Source organism: Notolepis coatsorum, assembly GCF_963971535.1.
Source record: "Notolepis coatsorum genome assembly, chromosome: 15".
NCBI lineage: Eukaryota > Metazoa > Chordata > Actinopteri > Aulopiformes > Paralepididae > Notolepis > Notolepis coatsorum.
The window spans coordinates 86,572,597-86,600,205 of record NC_140179.1 but is presented as its reverse complement, the minus strand read 5'-3'; the positions used below and the strand labels follow the sequence as shown (position 1 = coordinate 86,600,205).

At 48.8% G+C, this 27,609-nt stretch overlaps 1 protein-coding gene across 1 annotated transcript; it reads left to right on the top strand.

The window, feature by feature from the left end:
- On the top strand, window positions 1-26,647 carry LOC311242130 (dual specificity tyrosine-phosphorylation-regulated kinase 2-like; the record flags this gene model as incomplete). The annotated part of the gene is made up of 5 exons (XM_084331084.1): window positions 1-10; window positions 277-440; window positions 14,098-14,487; window positions 16,227-16,317; window positions 25,917-26,647. The coding sequence occupies 5 exons, from the start codon at window positions 1-3 to the stop codon at window positions 26,555-26,557; spliced, it is 1,296 nt and encodes a 431-aa protein (XP_084187210.1). The 3' UTR covers window positions 26,558-26,647.
- Window positions 26,648-27,609: the final 962 nt, after the last annotated feature.

The following is a 27,609-nucleotide window of genomic DNA, read 5'->3' as shown; positions in this document are numbered from 1 at the left end:
ATGGCACTGGGTTTGTGGCTCAAAAAAACAAAAAAGACATTGGAAAAACTCAAAAGCAATGTCTCTTTTCAGATATGATAACCTAGTAGTTAGTGAAGATAATCAAAACATGCCTAGAGGTCGCTGTTTGACATCATTACAGGCAGGTTCTACCTTTAAAGTTGCTCTCTGGGTTCTATCCCATTTCAGTCTGTCTATTCAAACGCTGCCTCACTTATGTTCCATTACAAATACAATATTTTGTGTGGTTGTGTGTGTTTCTGTGTGTGTGTGCAGTCTACTTCATCGGCCCCAACGCTAAGAAGCGCACTGGCGTGATGGGCGGGGCCAATAACAGTGGCTTTGACGACGACCAGGGGTCATACATTCACGTCCCACATGACCACATCGCCTATCGCTACGAGGTCCTGAAGGTCATTGGGAAGGGAAGCTTCGGACAGGTGATTATAACACTTTACATTAACACTTTCGGGGCCACTGGGATCCGTCTAATCTCACTCCATAAGGCCAGCTTATCATAACAACCTTTCATTGTGCGTGAGGCTGTTTGGTAGAGCTAAATCTATACTTTATATTATTGCTATCTGTCCATTGTCATTGTCAATTGACACTATAAACCGTCCCTTCAATATGCCTTAAATAAATAATATTTTCATCAATACGTTCCCATTTTATACCGTCGCGAATATGAACTATATACCGCAATGTTCTGGGGTATTTCCTGGAAGGCGGGATATAGGACGCTAAGCTAATAACGTTAAATCGAATGGCGTTTCGGCTATACACAAGCTAGAGCTAAAACTCAAAATGCATATTATCGGTATCATGGTCCACCATGAATGCATGAAAGGGGGGGGGGGGCGGGGGACGTCGTTTCTGATTATTGATTACCAATAACGGCATTAGCCTCATTAGCCTCATACGCTCATTGGCTGGTCGGCTATAAAAGCAAGGCCCGATCGGGCTGTAATTTACGTGAAAAAGCTCTTACCGTGGGCCGGTTGGATCCCAAACAGGATTTCCCAGTTATCGATCGCCATCTGGTAGATCAATATGTCCATTGGCTGATGCTATATTCCTTTACTGTATACTGAATTCAGCGTCCCAAAAAGTATTCCAGGCTACATGCTAAAGGTATAGCTTCAGGCTAACAAAAAAGTCCACCCATGATGAAAAAAACAAAACACCGGTCTGTAACAGGGAACACTGCATTATCGAGACAGCGCCCCTACGAGGATCTGGCCGGTAATGCACTTTTCCGAATCCCAAGAGTAGGGTAAATCTGCAGTGGCGCTCGGTGACATTGAGTAGGATATTACAATGGAATAAAAGCCAAAACAACCTTACCACGTATATATACGTGGTTGGCCCTCAAGCGTTGGATCCGAAACACGTATATATATACGTGGTTGGCCACGAATGTGTTAAAGGGAAGCATCACACATGTGAGAATAATGCTTTACATTAAAGCGAAGCTTTAGACAGGTGATTATGTAAGGGATAATGTATAGCTACGAGGTCATTGTTGCAAAATAATTGACCGACACGGAGTTTAGAACACAGAGGCGCCTCACCGAGGTGTTTTAAACGTCAGTGAAGGTCAATTATTTTGCGACAATGACCGAGTATAGGCTATACATTATCCCGCTTATTACATGGTTAACTTACTAACAATATACCTAATTCATTTTACACCATCGACAAGACGAGATCAAATGCAGACGCAGTTGTTCTGGGGCTCTGTCAGCCCAAATAAAGTGATTATTATTATCACCGGCAGCCGGCAGGTGTGTCTGATTGCACTGAAACAGTGTGTGTCAGTGGGCTTGATTACTCCAGCTGCGAAAAACAATAATCACCGGTGGTTATCGAAAAATAATTCACCGCTGTCAGGGGCTATTGACCAATCACAATCAAGCATTTCAGCGAATGTTAAAACGCCATGTAATAAAACACTTTACATTACAGACAAGCTTCAGACAGGTGATTATAACACTTTACATTAAAGAGAAGCTTTAGGCGGCCGGATGGCGTAGCGGAGATCGCGCTCATCACCAATGCAAGAGGCTGCGGTCTCGACTCCCGGAGTCAGCATTGCCTGCGGCTTGGGCCGATCGTCATACTAACTCATTTGGCTGAGTTAGCGGGAGGGAAGTCGAGGGTGGTAATCTGGCATTGTGGACAGCGACGCCTACATGTCAGGTCTGGGTGCCTGCTCAGCGAAAGACAGGAAGTGGTGAAGGCAGCGTGACCTCCCACGCGTTACACTTCACCAATGAGAGTCCTCGCTGCCAGGTAAAAAGAGAGCCGCTAGCTGTCTCCGCATGTGTCGGAGGAAGCATGTGGTAGACCTCAGGGTTCTCTTGAACCGACCAGTAGGGGGCACATGCGCACAACGACCAGGTAGGGGAGGGGGGAATTGGCATAACGACTCAATTGGGATGGGAGGAAAAGCATAGAAAATCAGGTGGAGAAAAAGAGGATTAAAGACGCTTTAGACAGGTTTACATTACAGAGGAGCTTTAGACAGGTGATTATAACACTTTACATTAAAGAGAAGCGTCAGACTGGTGATTATAACACTTTACATTACAGAGGAGCTTTAGACAGGTGATTATAACACTTTACATTACAGAGGAGCTTTAGACAGGTGATTATAACACTTTACATTACAGAGGAGCTTTAGACAGGTGATTATAACACTTTACATTAAAGAGGAGCTTTAGACAGGTGATTATAACACTTTACATTACAGAGGAGCTTTAGACAGGTGATTATAACACTTTACATTACAGAGGAGCTTTAGACAGGTGATTATAACACTTTACATTACAGAGGAGCTTTAGACAGGTGATTATAACACTTTACATTACAGAGGAGCTTTAGACAGGTGATTATAACACTTTACATTACAGCGGAGCTTTAGACAGGTGATTATAACACTTTACATTACAGAGGAGCTTTAGACAGGTGATTATAACACTTTACATTACAGAGGAGCTTTAGACAGGTGATTATAACACTTTACATTACAGACAAGCTTTAGACAGGTGATTATAACACTTTACATTAAAGAAAAGCGTCAGACTGGTGATTATAATACTTTATTACATGGCGTTTTAACATTCGCCGAAATGCTTGATTGTGATTGGTCAATAGCCCCTGACAGCGGTGAATTATTTTTCGATAACCACCGGTGTAACTGAGGGGTACAATTCCCTGACTGTATTACTAGATATGATACTTACTACCACTACCTTTGTACTTAATATTCGGCCACCCAGTACACGGCATAAATATATTATCATGAACACTCTCACGTAGATGAAACGGATCCAACACAAATGTACGAATTAGAAACAGGTCTTTATTTCCTACACAGCGATGGTGTGTAGAATAAGCACTTAATCACTTAATTACATTTATGAATTGAAATAGTATGCACTTTTATGGCAAGGAGTATTCGTCGGTATATCAATAGATAATGTCCAATCTCTGAAGGCGCAGGTGGTAAATATACGACCTGGAATAGTTAAGGAATAACAGCAATGATACTTTAATGATTATAGGCTGGATACACTAGAGGGGGTTAATCCGGTCGCTTGTAAGCCGACAGGAGTAGGAGGGGGGGGGGGGTAGAATCCAGCTGCCTCGTCCGGCCAAGGGTATCCCAGGAGAACCCACTGTAGTGCCGTTCAATGCGCCGGCGATCCTTGGACCACAGATGAAAGCAGGTGGACTCTTTGTGGGCCGGCTCTCTCCGGTCCACGGGGGAGAGATGTGGAGAGACCTCGTCTTGCAGAGCGTCTCCTCACCTTGCGTCCTCTCCAGGGGGGGGGGGTTCCAACACACGGTAGTGTCGGGGGTCTTTATCCATAGAATAATCAAAGTATCCAAAGCATAATCCGTGCCTGGGAAGGCGGGCTGTCGTCGGTAGAATAATCCGGTATACAGGTCCACTCGCTCGTCGGCTCTGGGGCTCCTCGGGTGCAGCTTCACATAGGGTCAACCACCCTGGGTAAGCAGCCAGTTCTCTGCCCGAAACGATGGGGTACTGACTACGGTAGTATTCTCACCGCACGAAGCACTATATATTAACAGACTATTATTAGCTTAATAGACTACGTCCAACTCGACGATATAGTGCCAAATATGACTATTCAAATATTAATATACACGATGTCTCAATACCGATGGTAGGCCGAACTTGGCCTTACTCCCACACGTGGCATCGCGGGGAGGCTTTACGTCTGTGACTCTATTGGAGGGTAAGAAACTGGACTGAAAAGAAAGTCCTACTTTAGTAGCGCAGTATATATACGCACTATGAACAAATAGTCCCATTAGTGGTGCGGTAGCCAAATTCCTACGCGGAACTAGGACTTGTTTGTACATGTCGAGCGGTACGTTTGAACTGGGTCTGAGGGGTATGGCAGCCTGGCACCAAGGTCTCGACCAATAGTAGAATGGAGACTATTATGGGATGTTCAGTAGGCTAGAATGGATATTCAATGCATATTGTACAAGGAATATACAAGGGATATCAGGGAATATTAGAGAATATACAAATACAATTAAATATATATATATAAATAAATATATATATTCGGTTTAATCTGGCCCTTCACAACAGCCACCCCCTGAATAGGTCCCGGACCTAATCAGTTAAACAGAGACAGATTAATCGCGTTGTCTATTTACACATAAGGGTTTGCTGTAGGGGTCAGTCAACTTCACAAAGTCATAGGGTTGTAGGGTCATGGTCATCATCGATTGTGTCTGGGAGTCGAGGCAGTTCTATGAGCCTTGCCACGGGACGGGTGTAAGTGCGACCCTGGACGAGCACTTCAGCTGCTCGGACCTTGCCGTCGGCACCGGTGATCACTTTGCTTACGCGGCCGGCCGGCCACATAGCTCTGGGCAGTGATTGATCAATAATCATGACGACTGTTCCTTCTGTCAAATTGTCTCTCTCCTTTACCCACTTCTGGCGGGTCTGTAGAGACGGTAGGTAGTGCAGTAGGAAACTGTTCCAAAACTTGTCGGCTAATACTTGGCTGTACCTCCACATTCGTCGGCCGTTCGCTTCTTCAGGCCGGTACATTGTCTGTGGTAATGCAGGATCTAGCCGCCCCATCAGGAGTGTGTTGGGGGTAACTGGGTCGATATCCGCCACATCACTGGAGACATATCCGAGGGGCTTCGAGTTAAGTACTCCCTCAATCTCCGTGAGGACTGTCATTAGGACTTCTTCCGCCACAGTCTGGGCCCCAAGTACTGCGTACAGGGCTGTCTTTATGGAGCGCACTTCTCGTTCCCAAGTGCCACCGAAGTGGGGTGCGTTTGGGGGGTTGAATTGGAAATCAACCTGTGCTGGAGCGAGGTGGGTCTTAAGTTCTGGGCCCATAGCTTGGAAGCTCTCTCTCAGCTCTCTTTCGCCGCCTTTAAAGTTTGTCCCATGATCGGACAATAGGGTAGACGGTCTTCCTTTCCGTGATATGAATCTACGGAAGGCCATAAGGAATGAGTCTGCGCTCATGGTCGGGAGAAGCTCGATGTGTATCGCTCTGGTGGTCATGCATTTGAATACAATACCCCACCGCTTCTCGGTTCCTCTTCCTTTCTTTATGTGCAGCGGGCCAAAGCAGTCCATACCCGTTGAGTGGAATGGCTTGTCACCGATTCGGAGGCGACATGGAGGAAGGTCAGCCATCCTTGGTATGCTGGGCTGCGCGCGCCACTTGCGGCAGTCTAGACATGTTCGTTGGAAGCGTCGTACCGCCTCTCTTCCTTGTAGGATCCAGTAACGACGTCTGATTTCCGCGAAGACTCTTTCTGCTCCTGCGTGATGTACATCCTCATCGTATTTCTTTATAATCAGCTCTGTGACCTTGTGTCGGCTGTTCAATACTATCGGGTATTTAATGTCATTCGGTAGATTGGGGGCTCTGCGTAGGCGACCACCCACTCTGATGAGGGTATGAGCGTCGCTCTCGGGGGCCAGGTGAATTAATCTGCTGTCGGATGGGACGGGCTTTCCTCCCTGTAGACAGGCCAATTCATCGGGGAACGAGTCTCTCTGGGCTCGCTGCAGTAGAAGCAATTCTGCTTCCTCGTAGTTAGCTGCTGACATATCAGCGGGGGACTTGCACTCCGGGTGGTACCGCAGGAATGTTCTTTGTTGTGCACTCTCTATGGACGTGCAATCGTTTATGTTAGGGTCGGTGGAGGCTACGGTGCTCAATCCACAGAACACAGACTTCTTAATTTCCACCTCCTCTGGACTTGCTTCCCTCGGGATAGGCATGGGCCACTGTCCTTCCGGGAGTCTTAGGAATGCGGGGCCGTCACTGTAGACATTGCGACGGGTGAGGTCATCCAGGGGCATCCCCCGGGTGATGACGTCAGCTGGGTTCTGTTTTGTATCAACGTAGCGCCACTCTGTTTCTCTGGTTAACTCTTCGGTTAAGTCTTGAATCTCGGTGACTCTGACTCCCACGAAGACTTTGTACTTGCATGAGTCCGATTTGATCCAGGCGAGTACCGTCGTGGAATCTGACCACAGGATTGTTCTAGACACCGGTATGGTGAGCTCACGTTGGATGAGCGTGGCTAGGTGCGCTCCGGCTAGGGCTGCGCAGAGCTCTAGACGTGGGATAGATTGTTGCTTGCGTGGGGCTATTCTCGAGCGGGCGAGGACAAATGCTGTGTAGATCTCTCCCCCCTGGTCTTGGGCCCGCAAGTAGGCTACTGATCCGTATGCGACCTCTGAGGCGTCACTGAAGACGTGTAAGTCCATTTTACATGTCTCTGGCCTCACCGTGGGTGGGAAGTAGCTTCGGCGCATATTAACGCCTGGGAGTGAGTGGAGCTCCATCTCCCACTCTCTCCAGGTGGATGCAAGGTGTGCGGGAATGGGGTCGTCCCAGCCCTGGTCCTTGTCCCACAATGCTCGTACAATCATTTTTGCCCTGGTGGTGTACGGTAGAATACATCCTAGCGGGTCATATTGTCGGGCGAGTGTTGTGTACACACTCCGTCTGGTGGTCGGCGCGGCCGCCGGCCTTCCCTGCTCCGTAGTCAGGGGCTTGTGTCTGTAGTGAAGCGAATCTGTTTTGAATCGCCACACCAATCCCAGGGTCATCTCCTGGGCTTCTCCCGGGATTGTAGCCATCCAGGTCTCGCTGCTGGCTGCCTTGTCCTCGGAGGAGAGGCTGCGCAGTACTTGCGGATCGCTGCCGGCCCACTGCCTGAGATCAAAGCCGCCTTTGATCAATGAGGCGCGGAGTTTAATCAGGAGAGCCTCGGCTTCTTCCTGGGTTGAAAGGCTTTGTAGACAGTTGTCTACGTAGAAGCTGTTCTTTACGCTGTGTCGGACCTCTTCGTCCGCTGCTGGGTCCTCTGCTACATGTTTCTGTAGTGCAAATGTCGCACAGCAGGGGCTGCACGTCGTTCCGAAGGGGAGGACTTCCCATTGGTAGATGGCTGGGTGCTCATCTCCTGGCTTCTCTCTCCATAGGAACCGTAACAGGGGCTTGTCCGCCTCTACTAATCTCACCTGCAGGAACATTCCTTTAATGTCCCCGCTGATGGCCACCTTTTCCTGGCGGAAGCGGAGTAGAACGCCGAGTAGGGAGGGGCCGAGTGTGGGACCGGGCAGTAACTCTTTATTCAGATTTTGGGATCCGATCTGGTAGCTGCAGTTAAATACTATGCAGTCTTTACCGTTGTGATGGACCTTGTGGTGGGGCACGTACCACGATTCAGTGGTCTGGTCAGCCTCTTTAATGTCCATCTTTGTGGCGTGTCCCGCTGTGATGAGCTTCTCAATCTCAGCGCGGTATACACTCTCTTGGGCGGGGTTCTTGGCTAAGCGCCGCTCCGTGTTCAGCAGGTACCGTTCTATGGCGTCTGTCTTGGCGTGGAAAGTAGGCATTCCTTCTCGCCGCAGGAGTGGCGTGGCGTATCTCAACACGCCGTTGACCGGGACTCTCTTGGTCCCTGTCTCGAGGAGGTGAATTGCGTAAATGTCATCTTTAGAGCGAATGTCTTTCTTTCCATTCTTAAAGGGCATTTGTTCCAAGCTCCATAGCCGCTCTACGTGTTGCAGGAGTGCGGTTTCTCCCTCTGTGACTCGGGAGTGGAGACATCTAGTGGCTGTACTTCGGTTGAGAGATTTGGCGAGCGGGCCTTGGAGAGTCCATCCCAAACGGGTCTCGACTGCTGCAGGACAGCCTCGGGGTCCGGTATGAACCCGGTCCATCGGGACAATGAGGTCTGCATGGTCGGAGCCTATCAACAGGGTCGGCACAGCATTGTCTATGAGCGGGATCGGTAACTTGCGCAGATGTGCATATTTCTCCATCAGCTTGGCGACGGGGTATGTGTACCGCGACAGTCCTATTTCTTGGCTGGTGAAAGCGTCTGCAATCTGGTACCGTCGCTCAGGCTGGCCGCTTGCTGCGATAGAGAATGAGACATTCTCGCCCTTTATCGTCTTCAAATCTCGTCTTATTGTCCGAATTGTCATTTGGGTTTCGCTTCCCCGCAGCCCTAGCTGGGCCGCAGCGGAGGCGAGCAGCAGGGTCTTCTCTGACCCGTCATCGAGGACGGCGTAAGTGTCCAGGACTTTATTCTGGTAGCTTAGTGTCACACGCACTACTTTTAGGAGTACTCGGGCTCCACTGCTGCTGGCGGGATCGATGTACATGACGCTCGCTTTGCGGCTGGATGGTGCAGGTGAAGGGCGCCGTCTGTTACTGTCGTGAAGTATGTCCAGATGGGCTCCATCGCACTTGGTGCACCTTTTCTTTAAGCGGCATTCGGCTGCCATGTGTGAGCGCGCACAGCGAAAACAGCGCTTGTTGGACTTTATCCATTGACCTGCCTCCTCCGCGTTCAGCTTGGGGAAGGAGTCACATTGCGCTAGCCAGTGTTCTTTCTCACAGTAGGGGCACACTATCTTCCACTTCTCCGTTCTGGAGGGGGTACTGTGGCTCCTGCTGCTCGGTACTGACTCCGATTGGTGCATCACAGTCACCGATCTTCTTCCATCATTTAGTCGTCTGGTTCCTTCTCTGGAGCCAGGGGTGCTCCGTCCGAATGTATCTAGCCGTAGGCTGCTGACTTCTCTCGCCAGGAAGTCTGCTAGATCGAGGAGATTCGGTTCGGGGCCATTCGGGTCTCTGTGGTCCCTCTGCCGCCTAAAGCGCTCCTGACGAGCGGGCGGCAGCTTCTCCAGAATCCTTTCCACATTTGAGTTGGCGTAAAGTTCATACTTCCCCTTCTCTCTTTGCGCTCCCAACATCCCTACCAGGGACTGCACTCTGATGGACAGGTCGTCCAGTGCTCGATTGTCTATTGCTGGGGGTAAGCGGTCGATGTGTCGGATCTCCTGGATCACGTAATCCCATATGCGCCCATACCTCTGGTCCAATGCTACCAGCGCTGCTGTGTATGGGGTGGTGGAAGTCGCGTAGGCGAGCGCTATATTATGTGCGCGGGGCACCTTTAAGTGCTGCAGTAGGATGGCGTATTTGTGGCGTTCATCCAATACATCCACCAACATGGTCTCCAGACACATGCAGAGTTCTGTATACTGGGCCCGGTTCTCTTGGGTGAAGTCGGGTACCATAGGCGTGCCAATGTATGACGCTGACTGTGGATACATCGGCGAGCGTTGGGGGGGAGGCCTCCTAGGCGAGTCTCCTCCCGCTCCTTGGTATGGGCTGGTACCGGCAGTGTACCATGGCCCGCTTGTCCAGGTGCTGTTCCTCGGTGCGGGTCGTGCGTCGTGCTCACCCGTGTATAGAGTCGGGGGTCTGTAGCGCAGCTCCGCGGGAGTATAGCCTGGGCTGTACCGGACCTCCTGGTCCGGTAGAGTACTGTGCTGTCTTCGGGCGTGGTTCTCCTCCTCGTCCTCTTCGTCTTCAGTTAGGTCATCCAGTGCTTGTAGTCTCTGGTTTAGCCTCTCCACAGGATATGCTGCTCCTTCCCGGTTGCTAGGTCTCGCTTGGACCGGTGGGGGGAGGTGGTCTGTGGGGGGTATAGACCTCGTCTGTTGGTCAAGTTCAGGGTTGTTTACTCGGCTAGGGGATGCCGCCCTGGAGGTGTGTCTAGACGAGTTCCTGGAGCCTCTGGCGGAGGGAGAGGGTGTTGTCCGTCTGATCAGCTGTTCTATTAGTTGCGCTTGCTGTCTGTCGCGCTCTGCGTCCCGTAGAGCACCAGCAGCTGCTCGCTGGCTGTCTGCTCGGTCTCGGGCCACATTCTCTTCCATCTGAATGCGTCTTATTTCCAGGCGTATGTGCTCTTCTTCGCTCCGTTGCTGTATCTGCAATCGATCGCGTTCACCCTGGAGTCTATCGCGTTCAGTAGAGGCTTTCAGGCTGACGAGGAATGCCTGCTGTAGGGTCCTCTCTGCCTCGCTGGGAGAAGGCGGTTGTATAGGGGAGCCTTCCCTCGGGGTACTCCTTGCGGAGCCTTGGAGATCTATCTCCACGGTGCTCTCCCCGTCTTCTTCCGTGCCGAGTTCTCTCTCGGTAGCGTTGTATTCCTCCCGGGACTCATCGGGGACTACTTCTTCAGTACTGGCGGGGTGTGAAGTCATGTCTGGTTCCCACTGGTCCCCACCGTGAACTTGGTCAGTTACATTAGAGCTCGTAAATCAAATCAAATCAAATCAAATTTATTTATAGGGCCCGACAACACACGTTAATGTCCCCATGGGCCGTACAGGTCTTCTTTAAACAAGTCAAGAAGACAACATAACAATAAGTCAAGAACAGAACAAGAACACCATAGGGTCCAAACATTTTTTAGATGAATGCAAATAAATGAAAGAATGCAAGCACTCCCAGACATACCCCACGCGAAGGTAAGGAAAAACTCACTAAAACCTAACAATAGGGAAAAAAAGCTCCACAGGCAATGTGGAGGAGAGAAACCTTAGAAGGGCCGTTCAAGGGGGGATCTCCCTTCTTAGATGTCGGTGATAGTAGTGTTGCAGACGGACAGTTGGTAAGCATGCACTCATGTGTGTGGTGAAACACAGATGAGTGCATGCAATAGCAACTGTACATTTTGAAAAATTAAAGATAGAGCTAATAGCGATAGCAACTGAACATTTTGAACGATTAAAGATAGAGTTGATAGCGGAGCTATTTGAGGCACAGGGGCGGCGCAAGAGGGTCACGTCCTCCCCGTCTTAGTCACGGGACATTCAACACTCCGGTCGTTGCTCAGGGACAGCCGGAGACAGGGGGAAGGGGGGTGGCGCAGAGAGGGTCGCGAACTCCCCGACATCATTGCGGGACATCCGGCACTCCGGTCACCACTACGAGACCTCCGAAGACAGGGGGGCACGCAGAGGGGGTCGCAATCTCCCGGCCTTCGTCACGTAGGGGCCTCTATGGTCGGGGTAGTCTGGGCGTTGGGGTTAGACATACTTTTACTTTCTAGTTTTACCGCGTTTACTGTTAGTAGAAGACTAGGTTGTTGACTGACAGCGTAAGCCTCTAAGTACTGAGGGAGCCGTCGTTCGCGCTGCGGGCGTTGGTTAGGAGGATCGTTTCGTGGAGTGTTCATCATAGGCCATTTCAATATTAATAACACTATATTAATATTACACTAATTACCCTCCGGCTCGAAGGACCAATTGTAACTGAGGGGTACAATTCCCTGACTGTATTACTAGATATGATACTTACTACCACTACCTTTGTACTTAATATTCGGCCACCCAGTACACGGCATAAATATATTATCATGAACACTCTCACGTAGATGAAACGGATCCAACACAAATGTACGAATTAGAAACAGGTCTTTATTTCCTACACAGCGATGGTGTGTAGAATAAGCACTTAATCACTTAATTACATTTATGAATTGAAATAGTATGCACTTTTATGGCAAGGAGTATTCGTCGGTATATCAATAGATAATGTCCAATCTCTGAAGGCGCAGGTGGTAAATATACGACCTGGAATAGTTAAGGAATAACAGCAATGATACTTTAATGATTATAGGCTGGATACACTAGAGGGGGTTAATCCGGTCGCTTGTAAGCCGACAGGAGTAGGAGGGGGGGGGGGGTAGAATCCAGCTGCCTCGTCCGGCCAAGGGTATCCCAGGAGAACCCACTGTAGTGCCGTTCAATGCGCCGGCGATCCTTGGACCACAGATGAAAGCAGGTGGACTCTTTGTGGGCCGGCTCTCTCCGGTCCACGGGGGAGAGATGTGGAGAGACCTCGTCTTGCAGAGCGTCTCCTCACCTTGCGTCCTCTCCAGGGGGGGGGGTTCCAACACACGGTAGTGTCGGGGGTCTTTATCCATAGAATAATCAAAGTATCCAAAGCATAATCCGTGCCTGGGAAGGCGGGCTGTCGTCGGTAGAATAATCCGGTATACAGGTCCACTCGCTCGTCGGCTCTGGGGCTCCTCGGGTGCAGCTTCACATAGGGTCAACCACCCTGGGTAAGCAGCCAGTTCTCTGCCCGAAACGATGGGGTACTGACTACGGTAGTATTCTCACCGCACGAAGCACTATATATTAACAGACTATTATTAGCTTAATAGACTACGTCCAACTCGACGATATAGTGCCAAATATGACTATTCAAATATTAATATACACGATGTCTCAATACCGATGGTAGGCCGAACTTGGCCTTACTCCCACACGTGGCATCGCGGGGAGGCTTTACGTCTGTGACTCTATTGGAGGGTAAGAAACTGGACTGAAAAGAAAGTCCTACTTTAGTAGCGCAGTATATATACGCACTATGAACAAATAGTCCCATTAGTGGTGCGGTAGCCAAATTCCTACGCGGAACTAGGACTTGTTCGTACATGTCGAGCGGTACGTTTGAACTGGGTCTGAGGGGTATGGCAGCCTGGCACCAAGGTCTCGACCAATAGTAGAATGGAGACTATTATGGGATGTTCAGTAGGCTAGAATGGATATTCAATGCATATTGTACAAGGAATATACAAGGGATATCAGGGAATATTAGAGAATATACAAATACAATTAAATATATATATATAAATAAATATATATATTCGGTTTAATCTGGCCCTTCACAACAACCGGTGATTATTGTTTTTCGCAGCTGGAGTAATCAAGCCCACTGACACACACTGTTTCAGTGCAGCCAATCAGACACACCTGCCGGCTGCCGGCGATAATAATAATCACTTTATTTGGGCTGACAGAGCCACAGAACAACTGCGTCTGCATTTGATCTCGTCTTGTCGATGGTGTAAAATGAATTAGGTATATTGTTAGTAAGTTAGCCATGTAATAAGCGGGATAATGTATAGCCTATACTCGGTCATTGTCGCAAAATAATTGCCCTTCACTGACGTTTAAAACACCTCGGTGAGGCGCCTCGGTGTTCTAAACTCCGTGTCGGTCAATTATTTTGCGACAATGACCTCGTAGCTATACATTATCCCTTACTTACATTAAAGAGAAGCGTCAGACTGGTGATTATAACACTTTACATTAAAGAGAAGCTTTAAACAGGTGATTATAACACTTTACATTACAGAGAAGCGTCAGACTGGTGATTATAACACTTTACATTAAAGAGAAGCTTTAAACAGGTGATTATAACACTTTACATTAAAGAGAAGCTTTAAACAGGTGATTATAACAAAACAGAGGATATGGAGAGGGCTTCAGCGTTCTTATTTTGTTTCAGGTAGGTGCTCTTTGGATTAAATCCGGGGTAGGATTCGCTTATAAAAGAAAGGTTGAGATCCAAGGCAGCTCTAAAAAAAATTTAAAAAGCCTTTATTTATTGGCTTACATTATTTTGAAAAATCTTTTTAAAAAAACCGACATGTTTTTGTGGCTTGCAATAATGTAAGCCAATAAATAAAGGCTTTTTAAAAAAAATTGTAGAGCTGCCTTGGATCTCAACCTTTCTTTTATAGGTGATTATAACACTTTACATTACAGAGAAGCGTCAGACTGGTGATTATAACACTTTTACATTACAGTTTTATCAGAGCAGTCTGACATGTAGTTTGTCCTCTGCGCGTTGAAGGCCTTCGCCTACACCAGTCTGACGTGTACCTTCTCGTTACCAGGTGGTGAAGGCCTACGACCATAAAGCCCACGGCCACGTGGCTCTGAAGATGGTGAGGAACGAGAAGAGGTTCCACCGGCAGGCCGCCGAGGAGATCCGTATCCTGGAGCATCTGAAGAAGCAGGACACCGACGCCACCATGAACGTCATCCACATGCTGGAGAACTTCACCTTCCGGAACCACATCTGCATGACCTTTGAACTCCTCAGTATGAACCTGTATGAGCTCATCAAGAAGAACAAGTTCCAGGGCTTCAGTTTGCCGCTGGTCAGGAAGTTCTCTCACTCCATCCTGCAGTGTCTGGACTCCCTGCACAAGAACAGAATCATCCACTGTGACCTGAAGCCTGAGAATATACTGCTGAAACAGCAAGGACGCAGTGGGATTAAGGTAAACGATTCGGATCCCCCCCTATCTGAGACACATTAATATCTCCCTCTGAGACACACGTACATGTAGACATTACTACCGTAATTCCTCTAATAGTAACCGGTATTCAATTAAAAACCAGGTCTCTATTAATGACGGGTGCGCTGTTGAGCTAAGCAATTATAAGCCGGCCTCCTAATACAAGCCGAGTTTCATGTATATGCTGGCCTGGCTGTGCAGTAAATACCATATAATGGTATGGTGTTAATGTTTACCAAGAGAGTAAGCCTACCTCAGAATTGTATAAAACGAAGTTATTATTATTATTATTATTATTATTATTATTATTATTATTATTATTATTATTATTATTATTATTATTATTATTATTATTATTATTATTATTATTATTATTATTATTATTATTATTATTATTATTATTATTATTATTATTATTATTATTATTATTATTATTATTATTATTATTATTATTATTATTATTATTATTATTATTATTATTATTATTATTATTATTATTATACCAGTATTGTGATTGCACTATTTTACTTTATTTAACTTTTTTTGACCACCTGTAATTGCACTGTTTACTACCGTATTTCATACAGTACTTGGTTTCAATAAATGAACCCAGTACATTTTACTGGGTTCAAACTGACACAAAATGTTGATTTATTCATTATGATCTGTTTGAAAATTAGAAATATAGGCCTCTCTCTTATACATGCCTCCTCCTAATACAAGCCTGGTATCAGCTACAGTTGAAACAAATACAAGCCGGGGTTACTATTAGAGGAATTACGGTATCTCCCTCTGAGACACACGTACATGTAGACATTACTATCTCCCTCTGAGACACACGTACATGTAGACATTACTATCTCCCTCTGAGACACACGTACATGTAGACAATGACATTACTATCTCCCTCTGAGACAAACGTACATGTAGACATTACTATCTCCCTCTGAGACACACGTACATGTAGACATTACTATCTCCCTCTGAGACACATGTAGACATTACTATCTCCCTCTGAGACACACGTACATGTAGACATTAATATCTCCCTCTGAGACACACGTACATGTAGACATTACTATCTCCCTCTGAGACACACGTACATGTAGACATTACTATCTCCCTCTGAGACACATGTAGACATTACTATCTCCCTCTGAGACACACGTACATGTAGACATTACTATCTCCCTCTGAGACACACGTACATGTAGACATTACTATCTCCCTCTGAGACACACGTACATGTAGACATTACTATCTCCCTCTGAGACACACGTAGACATTACTATCTCTCAAGTTCAAGTTTCAAGTTTGTTTATTATTTGTCACAACAAAATACAGAATACTTTGTGTTGAAATGCTTGTTTCTGTATGAGCCCCGGCCTGAGAGTGTGCTACATACAGTAAAAAAAAAAAAGTAATTAATTAAGAAGTAAGTAAAAAGTAAGTAAAGGAATGTTCAGTCAATATACTCTCTCTGAGACATACATGTAGACATTAATATCTCTGAGATACACATACATGTAGACATTAATATCTCTGAGATACACATACATGTGGACATCATCAGGGGATTCAGAGGTCAGGGTCAGACATTTGCCGCGCCCCTGGACCAGGTAGGGGGTTCATTGACTTGCTCAAGGGCATATTGCTTTTGTTGCCGGTTAGAACCTGGTTGCCGGATGGTCTCCCCTAACTATCTCTGTCTCTCTCTTTAGGTGATCGATTTTGGCTCCAGTTGTTATGAGCACCAGAGAGTCTACACGTACATCCAGTCCAGATTCTACCGAGCGCCGGAGGTCATCCTGGGTAAGAACAAAGCAGGAGGGACGCTGCTCTGATAAAACTGTAAAGTAAACGCTCAACCAGCACCTGCTAATGGGTCGCGGTGCGGCCACCTGTGGTTCCTATGGTCCCAGGTTCAAATCCACTCGGTTACATTGGTGACAGCGTGTGGGATCTCACTGCCCTGTGAATCTGTATAAGATAAAATAAGATAAGATATTTGTAACTGAGGGGTACAATTCCCTGACTGTATTACTAGATATGATACTTACTACCACTACCTTTGTACTTAATATTCGGCCACCCAGTACACGGCATAAATATATTATGATGAACACTGTCACGTAGATGAAACGGATCCAACACAAATGTACGAATTAGAAATAGGTCTTTATTTCTACACAGCGATGGTGTGTAGAGCAAGCACTTAATCAAATCAATCACATTTATGAATGGAATTAGTATGCACTTTTATGGCAAGAGTACTCGTCGGTATATCAATAGAGAATGTCCAATCTCTGAAGGCGCAGGTGGTACATATACGACCTGGAATAGTTTAAGGAATAACAGCAATGATACTTTAATGATTATATACTGGATACGCTAGGGGGGGTTAATCCGGTCGCTTGTAAGTTGACAGGAGTAGGAAGGGGGGGGGGGTAGAATCCGTCTGCCTCATCCGGCCAAGGGTATCCCAGGTGAACCCACTGTAGTGCCGTTCAATGCGCCGGCGATCCTTGGACCACAGATGAAAGCAGGTGGACTCTTTGTGGGCCGGCTTCCTCCGGTCCACGGAGGAGAGACGTGAAGCGACCTCGTCTTGCAGAGCGTCTCCTCACCTTGCGTCCTCTCCAGGGGGGGGGTTTCCAACACACGGCAGTGTCGGGGGTCTTTATCCATGGAATAATCAAAGTATACAAAGCATAATCCGTGCCTGGGAAGGCGGGCTGTCGTCGGTAGAATAATCCGGTATACAGGTCCACTCGCTCGTCGGCTCTGGGGCTCCTCGGGTGCAGCTTCACGTGGGGTCAACCACCCTGGATAAGCAGCCAGTTCTCTGCCCGAAACGATGGGGTACTGACCACGGTAGTATTCTCACCGCACGAAGCACTATATATTAACAGACTATTATTAGCTTAATAGACTACGTCCAACTCGACGATATAGTGCCAAATATGACTATTCAAATATTAATATACACGATGTCTCAATACCGATGGTAGGCGAACTTGGCCTTACTCCCACACGTGGCGTCGCGGGGAGGCTTTACGTCTGTGACTCTATTGGAGGGTAAGAAACTGGACTGAAAAAGAAAGTCCTACTTTAGTAGCGCAGTATATATACGCACTATGAACAAATAGTCCCATTAGTCGTGCGGTAGTCAGATTCCTACGCGGAACTAGGACTTGTTCGTACATGTGGAGCGGTACGTTTGAACTGGGTCTGAGGGGTATGGCAGCCTGGCACCAAGGTCTCGACCAATAGTAGAATGGAGACTATTATGGGATGTTCAGTAGGCTAGAATGGATATTCAATGCATATTGTACAAGGAATATACAAGGGATATCAGGGAATATTAGAGAATATACAAATACAATTAAATATATATATATAAATAAATATATATATTCGGTTTAATCTGGCCCTTCACAACAGCCACCCCCTGATTGGTCCCAGACCTAATCAGTTAAACAGAGACAGATTAATCGCGTTGTCTATTTACACATAAGGGTTTGCTGTAGGGGTCAGTCAACTTCACAAAGTCATAGGGTTATAGGGTCATGGTCATCATCGATTGTGTCTGGGAGTCGGGGCAGTTCTATGAGCCTCGCCACGGGACGGGTGTAAGTGCGACCCTGGACGAGCACTTCAGCTGCTCGGACCTTGCCGTCGGCACCGGTGATCACTTTGCTTACGCGGCCGGCCGGCCACATAGCTCTGGGCAGTGATTGATCAATAATCATGACGACTGTTCCTTCTGTCAAATTGTCTCTCTGGGCTCGCTGCAGTAGAAGCAATTCTGCTTCCTCGTAGTTAGCTGCTGACATATCAGCGGGGGACTTGCACTCCGGGTGGTACCGCAGGAATGTTCTTTGTTGTGCACTCTCTATGGACGTGCAATCGTCTATGTTAGGGTCGGTGGAGGCTACGGTGCTCAATCCACAGAACACAGACTTCTTATTTTCCACCTCCGCTGGACTTGCTTCCCTCGGGATAGGCATGGGCCACTGTCCTTCCGGGAGTCTTAGGAATGCGGGGCCGTCACTGTAGACATTGCGACGGGTGAGGTCATCCAGGGGCATCCCCCGGGTGATGACGTCAGCTGGGTTCTGTTTTGTATCAACGTAGCGCCACTCTGTTTCTCCGGTTAACTCTTCGGTTAAGTCTTGAATCTCGGTGACTCTGACTCCCACGAAAACTTTGTACTTGCATGAGTCCGATTTGATCCAGGCGAGTACCGTCGTGGAATCTGACCACAGGATTGTTCTAGACACCGGTATGGTGAGCTCACGTTGGATGAGCGTGGCTAGGTGCGCTCCGGCTAGGGCTGCGCAGAGCTCTAGACGTGGGATAGATTGTTGCTTGCGTGGGGCTATTCTCGAGCGGGCGAGGACAAATGCTGTGTAGATCTCTCCCCCCTTCTCTTGGGCCCGCAAGTAGGCTACTGATCCGTATGCGACCTCTGAGGCGTCACTGAAGACGTGTAAGTCCATTTTACATGTCTCTGGCCTCACCGTGGGTGGGAAGTAGCTTCGGCGCATATTAACGCCTGGGAGTGAGTGGAGCTCCATCTCCCACTCTCTCCAGGTGGATGCAATCGCCACACCAATCCCAGGGTCATCTCCTGGGCTTCTCCCGGGATTGTAGCCATCCAGGTCTCGCTGCTGGCTGCCTTGTCCTCGGAGGAGAGGCTGCACAGTACTTGCGGATCGCTGCTGGCCCACTGCCTGAGATCAAAGCCGCCTTTGATCAATGAGGCGCGGAGTTTAATCAGGAGAGCCTCGGCTTCTTCCTGGGTTGAAAGGCTTTGTAGACAGTTGTCTACGTAGAAGCTGTTCTTTACGCTGTGTCGGACCTCTTCGTCCGCTGCTGGGTCCTCTGCTACATGTTTCTGTAGTGCAAATGTAGCACAGCAGGGGCTGCACGTCGTTCCGAAGGGGAGGACTTCCCATTGGTAGATGGCTGGGTGCTCATCTCCTGGCTTCTCTCTCCATAGGAACCGTAACAGGGGCTTGTCCGCCTCTACTAATCTCACCTGCAGGAACATTCCTTTAATGTCCCCGCTGATGGCCACCTTTTCCTGGCGGAAGCGGAGTAGAACGCCGAGTAGGGAGGGGCCGAGTGTGGGACCGGGCAGTAACTCTTTATTCAGATTTTGGGATCCGATCTGGTAGCTGCAGTTAAATACTATGCGGTCTTTACCGTTGTGATGGACCTTGTGGTGAGGCACGTACCACGATTCAGTGGTCTGGTCAGCCTCTTTAATGTCCATCTTTGTGACGTGTCCCGCTGTGATGAGCTTCTCAATCTCAGCGCGGTATACACTCTCTTGGGCGGGGTTCTTGGCTAAGCGCCGCTCCGTGTTCAGCAGGTACCGTTCTGTGGCGTCTGTCTTGGCGTGGAAAGTAGGCATTCCTTCTCGCCGCAGGAGTGGCGTGGCGTATCTCAACACGCCGTTGACCGGGACTCTCTTGGTCCCTGTCTCGAGGAGGTGAATGGCGTAAATGTCATCTTTAGAGCGAATGTCTTTCTTTCCGTTCTTAAAGGGCATTTGTTCCAAGGTCCATAGCCGCTCTACGTGTTGCAGGAGTGCGGTTTCTCCCTCCGTGACTCGGGAGTGGAGACATCTAGTGGCTGTACTTCGGTTGAGAGATTTGGCGAGCGGGCCTTGGAGAGTCCATCCCAAACGGGTCTCGACTGCTGCAGGACAGCCTCGGGGTCCGGTATGAACCCGGTCTATCGGGACAATGAGGTCTGCATGGTCGGAGCCTATCAACAGGGTCGGCATAGCATTGTCTATGAGCGGGATCGGTAACTTGCGCAGATGTGCATATTTCTCCATCAGCTTGGCGACGGGGTATGTGTACCGCGACAGTCCTATTTCTTGGCTGGTGAAAGCGTCTGTAATCTGGTACCGTCGCTCAGGCTGGCCGCTTGCTGCGATAGAGAATGAGACATTCTCGCCCTTTATCGTCTTCAAATCTCGTCTTATTGTCCGAATTGTCATTTGGGTTTCGCTTCCCCGCAGCCCTAGCTGGGCCGCAGCGGAGGCGAGCAGAAGGGTCTTCTCTGACCCGTCATCGAAGACGGCGTAAGTGTCCAGGACTTTATTCTGGTAGCTTAGTGTCACACGCACTACTTTTAGGAGTACTCGGGCTCCACTGCTGCTGGCGGGATCGATGTACATGACGCTCGCTTTGCTGCTGGATGGTGCGGGTGAAGGGCGCCGTCTGTTACTGTCGTGAAGTATGTCCAGATGGGCTCCATCGCACTTGGTGCACCTTTTCTTTAAGCGGCATTCGGCTGCCATGTGTGAGCGCGCACAGCGAAAACAGCGCTTGTTGGACTTTATCCATTGACTTGCTTCCTCCGCGTTCAGCTTGGGGAAGGAGTCACATTGCGCTAGCCAGTGTTCTTTCTCACAGTAGGGGCACACTATCTTCCACTTCTCTGTTCTGGAGGGGGTACTGTGGCTCCTGCTGCTCGGTACTGACTCCGATTGGTGCATCACAGTCACCGATCTTCTTCCATCATTTAGTCGTCTGGTTCCTTCTCTGGAGCCAGGGGTGCTCCGTCCGAATGTATCTAGCCGTAGGCTGCTGACTTCTCTCGCCAGGAAGTCTGCTAGATCGAGGAGGTTCGGTTCGGGGCCATTCGGGTCTCGGTGGTCCCTCTGTCGCCTAAAACGCTCCTGTCGAGCGGGCGGCAGCTTCTCCAAGATCCTTTCCACATTTGAGTTGGCGTAAAGTTCATGCCTCCCCTTCTCTCTCTGCGCTCCCAACATCCCTACCAGGGACTGCACTCTGATGGACAGGTCGTCCAGTGCTCGATTGTCTATTGCTGGGGGTAAGCGGTCGATGTGTCGGATCTCCTGGATCACGTAATCCCATATGCGCCCATACCTCTGGTCCAATGCTACCAGCGCTGCTGTGTATGGGGTGGTGGAAGTCGCGTAGGCGAGCGCTATATTATGTGCGCGGGGTACCTTTAAGTGCTTCAGTAGGATGGCGTATTTATGGCGTTCATCCAATACATCCACCAACATGGTCTCCAGACACATGCGGAGTTCCGTATACTGGGCCCGGTTCTCTTGGGTGAAGTCGGGTACCATAGGCGGGCCAATGTATGACGCTGACTGTGGATACATCGGCGAGCGTTGGGGGAGAGGCCTCCTAGGCGAGTCTCCTCCCGCTCCTTGGTATGGGCTGGTACCGGCAGTGTATCATGGCCCGCTTGTCCAGGTGCTGTTCCTCGGTGCGGGTCGTGCGTCGTGCTCACCCGTGTATAGAGTCGGGGGTCTGTAGCGCAGCTCCGCGGGAGTATAGCCTGGGCTGTACCGGACCTCCTGGTCCGGTAGAGTACTGTGCTGTCGTCGGGCGTGGTTCTCCTCCTCTTCCTCTTCGTCTTCAGTTAGGTCATCCAGTGCTTGTAGTCTCTGGTTTAGCCTCTCCACAGGATATGCTGCTCCTTCCCGGTTGCTAGGTCTCGCTTGGACCGGTGGGGGGAGGTGGTCTGTGGGGGGTATAGACCTCGTCTGTTGGTCAAGTTCAGGGTTGTTTACTCGGCTAGGGGATGCCGCCCTGGAGGTGTGTCTAGACGAGTTCCTGGAGCCTCTGGCGGAGGGAGAGGGTGTTGTCCGTTTGATCAGCTGTTCTATTAGTTGCGCTTGCTGTCTGTCGCGCTCTGCGTCCCGTAGAGCACCAGCAGCTGCTCGCTGGCTGTCTGCTCGGTCTCGGGCCACATTCTCTTCTCTCTGAATGCGTCTTAGTTCTAGACGTATATGCTCTTCTTCGCTCCGCTGCTGGATCTGCAGTCGGTCGCGTTCAGCAGCGGCGTTCAGGCTGATGAGGAAGGCCTGCTGTAGGGTCCTCTCTGCCTCGCTGGGAGAAGGCGGTTGTATAGGGGAGCCTTCCCTCGGGGTACTCCTTGCGGAGCCTTGGAGCTCTATCTCCACGGTGCTCTCCCCGTCTTCTTCCGTGCCGAGTTCTCTCTCGGTAGCGTTGTATTCCTCCCGGGACTCATCGGGGACTACTTCTTCAGTACTGGCGGGGTGTGAAGTCATGTCTGGTTCCCACTGGTCCCCACCGTGAACTTGGTCAGTTACATTAGAGCCCGTAGGGGCCTCTATGGTCGGGGTAGTCTGGGCGTTGGGGTTAGACATACTTTTACTTTCTAGTTTTACCGCGTTTACTGTTAGTAGAAGACTAGGTTGTTGACTGACAGCGTAGGCCTCTAAGTACTGAGGGAGCCGTCGTTCGCGCTGCGGGCGTTGGTTAGGAGGATCGTTTCGTGGAGTGTTCATCATAGGCCATTTCAATATTAATAACACTATATTAATATTACACTAATTACCATCCGGCTCGAAGGACCAATTGTAACTGAGGGGTACAATTCCCTGACTGTATTACTAGATATGATACTTACTACCACTACCTTTGTACTTAATATTCGGCCACCCAGTACACGGCATAAATATATTATGATGAACACTGTCACGTAGATGAAACGGATCCAACACAAATGTACGAATTAGAAATAGGTCTTTATTTCTACACAGCGATGGTGTGTAGAGCAAGCACTTAATCAAATCAATCACATTTATGAATGGAATTAGTATGCACTTTTATGGCAAGAGTACTCGTCGGTATATCAATAGAGAATGTCCAATCTCTGAAGGCGCAGGTGGTACATATACGACCTGGAATAGTTTAAGGAATAACAGCAATGATACTTTAATGATTATATACTGGATACGCTAGGGGGGGTTAATCCGGTCGCTTGTAAGCCGACAGGAGTAGGAAGGGGGGGGGGGTAGAATCCGTCTGCCTCATCCGGCCAAGGGTATCCCAGGTGAACCCACTGTAGTGCCGTTCAATGCGCCGGCGATCCTTGGACCACAGATGAAAGCAGGTGGACTCTTTGTGGGCCGGCTTCCTCCGGTCCACGGAGGAGAGACGTGAAGCGACCTCGTCTTGCAGAGCGTCTCCTCACCTTGCGTCCTCTCCAGGGGGGGGGTTTCCAACACACGGCAGTGTCGGGGGTCTTTATCCATGGAATAATCAAAGTATACAAAGCATAATCCGTGCCTGGGAAGGCGGGCTGTCGTCGGTAGAATAATCCGGTATACAGGTCCACTCGCTCGTCGGCTCTGGGGCTCCTCGGGTGCAGCTTCACGTGGGGTCAACCACCCTGGATAAGCAGCCAGTTCTCTGCCCGAAACGATGGGGTACTGACCACGGTAGTATTCTTACCGCACAAAGCACTATATATTAACAGACTATTATTAGCTTAATAGACTACGTCCAACTCGACGATATAGTGCCAAATATGACTATTCAAATATTAATATACACAATGTCTCAATACCGATGGTAGGCGAACTTGGCCTTACTCCCACACGTGGCGTCGCGGGGAGGCTTTACGTCTGTGACTCTATTGGAGGGTAAGAAACTGGACTGAAAAAGAAAGTCCTACTTTAGTAGCGCAGTATATATACGCACTATGAACAAATAGTCCCATTAGTGGTGCGGTAGTCAGATTCCTACGCGGAACTAGGACTTGTTCGTACATGTGGAGCGGTACGTTTGAACTGGGTCTGAGGGGTATGGCAGCCTGGCACCAAGGTCTCGACCAATAGTAGAATGGAGACTATTATGGGATGTTCAGTAGGCTAGAATGGATATTCAATGCATATTGTACAAGGAATATACAAGGGATATCAGGGAATATTAGAGAATATACAAATACAATTAAATATATATATATAAATAAATATATATATTCGGTTTAATCTGGCCCTTCACAACAATATTCCTTTATTGGTCCCCTTGGGGGAAATTCAGGCAGCATGGGGGAGGGGGGAGGGAGGGGAGGTACAGGTAGTAGAAGACATACAGGTCACAGAATTATAGTACAGTGGAGAAGTAAAAACAAAAATAGAATAAAAAGGCAGTGTAAACAATATGCAATATAGTTAACTCTGGACATGCGCATATGGGCCACAAGGTGCGAGATGAGGGTATGTATGCCCTCAGTTGTTTTGCCCTACAATAAATATGGTTATAATATATAGTCTAATCATCTAAATCTAATCTAATATATAATAAAAAAAAATGCTAAAATGCAGGGCGGCTGGGTGCCGCAGCGGACATTGCGCTCGTCACCAACGCAAGAGACACCGGTGTCGGCGTTGCCTCCGGCTTGCGCCGGACGTCATACTGGCTCAATTGGCAGAGTTAGCGGGTGGAAGTCGATGGGTGGTAATCTGGACGTTGTGGACAGCGACTCCTACAGGTCGGTTGGGGGACGCCTGCACAGCAGAGACAGGAAGTAGCGGGGGTAGTGTGAGCCTCCCACACGTTACACCTCGCCAATGAGAGTCCGCGCTGGCAGGTGAAAAGATGTGACAGGCTGCCTCCACATGTATCGGAGGGGACAGGAGATGCAAGGCTTCTATCCTCCCTAGAACCGACCAGTGGGGGGCATATGCGAGCAACGTTCAAGACAGGGGAGGGGAGAATTGGCACAGCGGGTAATTGGGATGGGAGAAAAAATTGAAAAGGAGGAGAAAAAGTGGATCAAAAAAATAATAATGCGAAATGCTAAATATATGCAATATATAATCTGATAATCCAATAGTCTATATCTAATCTAATATATAATCTAAGCATTCTAGATGCTAAGATGCTAAATGCTAAACATCCAGGTTTACGTAGCAATGGGGGTGGGATCTCAGTGCCTTAACCCCGGGAAAGTGCATCCGTGGACGAAAGAATGAAATGATCCGTCGGTTTCAGTCAACCAGCACCTGCTAACGGGTCGTCGACTCGTCGGACCCTTTAGCTCAGATGGTTAGTGCGGCTGCCTGTGGATCCTATGGTCCCGGGTTCAAATCCGGTTACACTACTATATAATTATACATCTACATTGAAATTGCCTCAAATTGTTGCTCACGGATCATCACCAATGAATCACCAGGGAACTGTGGAAGGATTGTTCAAGGGTCAAGGATCAGTTAGGGTTAAGACACTGCCGGTATTATCACTTTATTACCTGTTCGTATCAGATCTGGGATCAGTCTGGTCCATTTAGGGAACATGGATATCACAGAGATACAAAAAAGTCATACTGTAATAATACATTTGTAACATTTCTCTTCCTCTCCTCTCTCCTTCTCTCTTCTTGTCTCTTCTCCTTCTCGTCTCCTCTTCCCCACTCTTCTCCTCTCATCCTCTCTGCCATCCTCTTCTCCCTCTCTCCTCTCCCCATCTCCTCTCCTCCCTCTTTCTCTCTCCTCTCCTCTCTTCTTGTCTCTTCTCCTCTCATCCTCTCTGCCATCCTCTTCTCCCTCTCTCCTCTCCCCATCTCCTCTCCTCCCTCTTTCTCTCTCCTCTCCTCTCTAGGTTCTCGGTATGGTATGCCTATCGACATGTGGTCGTTAGGTTGTATCCTAGCGGAGCTGTTGACCGGCTATCCTCTGCTACCGGGAGAAGACGAGGCGGATCAGCTCGCCTGCATCATCGAGCTACTAGGCATGCCCAGTCAGAAGCTGCTGGATGCCTCTAAAAGAGCGAAGAATTTTGTTTCATCCAAGGGATATCCTCGCTACTGCACGGTGACGACACTGCCCGACGGGTCGGCGGTGCTGAACGCCGGCCGGTCGCGCCGCGGTAAAGTTCGCGGCACGCCAGCTAGTAAGGACTGGACCACGGCGCTGAAGGGCTGCGACGACCCGTTGTTCCTGGACTTCCTGAGGCAGTGTCTGGAGTGGGACCCGGCCCTCAGGATGACCCCCAGCCAGGCCCTCAGACACCCCTGGCTCCGGAGACGTCTCCCTAAACCGCCCACCGGCTCCTCCTCCGTGGGGGGCGACAAGACCTCCCCCGCTTCCAAGAGGAGCACCACCGAGGGAGCTCTCACCTCCATCTCCAAGTTACCCCCCCCTTCCACCTCCTCCTCCAAGAGCAGGACTAACCTAGCGGCTATCACTGACGCTAACGGGAACATACAGCCCAGAACGGTTCTGCCCAAACTGGTCAGCTGAGCGTGAATATATCCCCTGCTGTGGGGAAACTGGGGCTGCATTCAGACACCTTAACTGGCTAGCCAGGGGCTGAGAACACCCATTAGTGGTTTACAAGGTTCAGGGTGTGTTTTAGGTAAAACCCAGGGACTGGAACAACCTGGTTTGATAATGTGTGGGTGTGTTTGTGGTTGAAGAAACCCTGAAATGTTTTATTTTTTAACTATGAGGGGCCGAGTTTAGACGACCCAAACTGGCCTTTCACTTTTAACAGCTGTGGGTTTTATTCAGACGACTGTAAGTGGGTTTCTATCTGTTTGAGGTACGTTCAGACAACCTGACTGGCCAGCTACAGACTGAACAGACCTCGGCACAGCGTTCAGACAACCTGGACTGGTTAGCCAAGGTATAGGGCAAACCTACAGCAGAGGTCTGTAGAACGTGTAATTTAACCCATTGAGGTTGTTAAGAAAAACCTACACTGGCCAGTCGGGAACTGAACTGACCTCTCAGCAGTCGACCTGACTCTGGTCAAACAAAACGAACCGGAAGCTGTACCGAGGTCAGCTCCTAGCCCCGCTTCTGACTGACCTTAGAACTGGCTGATGGACCCTCCCCCCCTCCACACACACATACAGTACACACACACACACACACACACACACACACACACACACACACACACACACACACACACACACACACACACACACACACACACACACACACACACAGGTTCACTGACTCTTACAGATAAACATGGTTCTGATGAAGGGAACAATGCTTTTAAGCTCAGACTGATAAGCTAGCTGATTTTAAAAGCTATTGAGCTGCTAGCTGTTAGCATGGTAACTCTTTAATACGATTGACCTGCTAGCTGTTAGCATGGTAGATACTTTAAAAACTATTGACCTGCTAGCTGTTAGCATGGTAGATACTTTAAAAACGATTGACCTGCTAGCTGTTAGCATGGTAGATACTTTAAAAACGATTTGACCTGCTAGCTGTTAGCATGGTAGATACTTTAAAAACGATTTGACCTGCTAGCTGTTAGCATGGTAACTCTTTAAAAG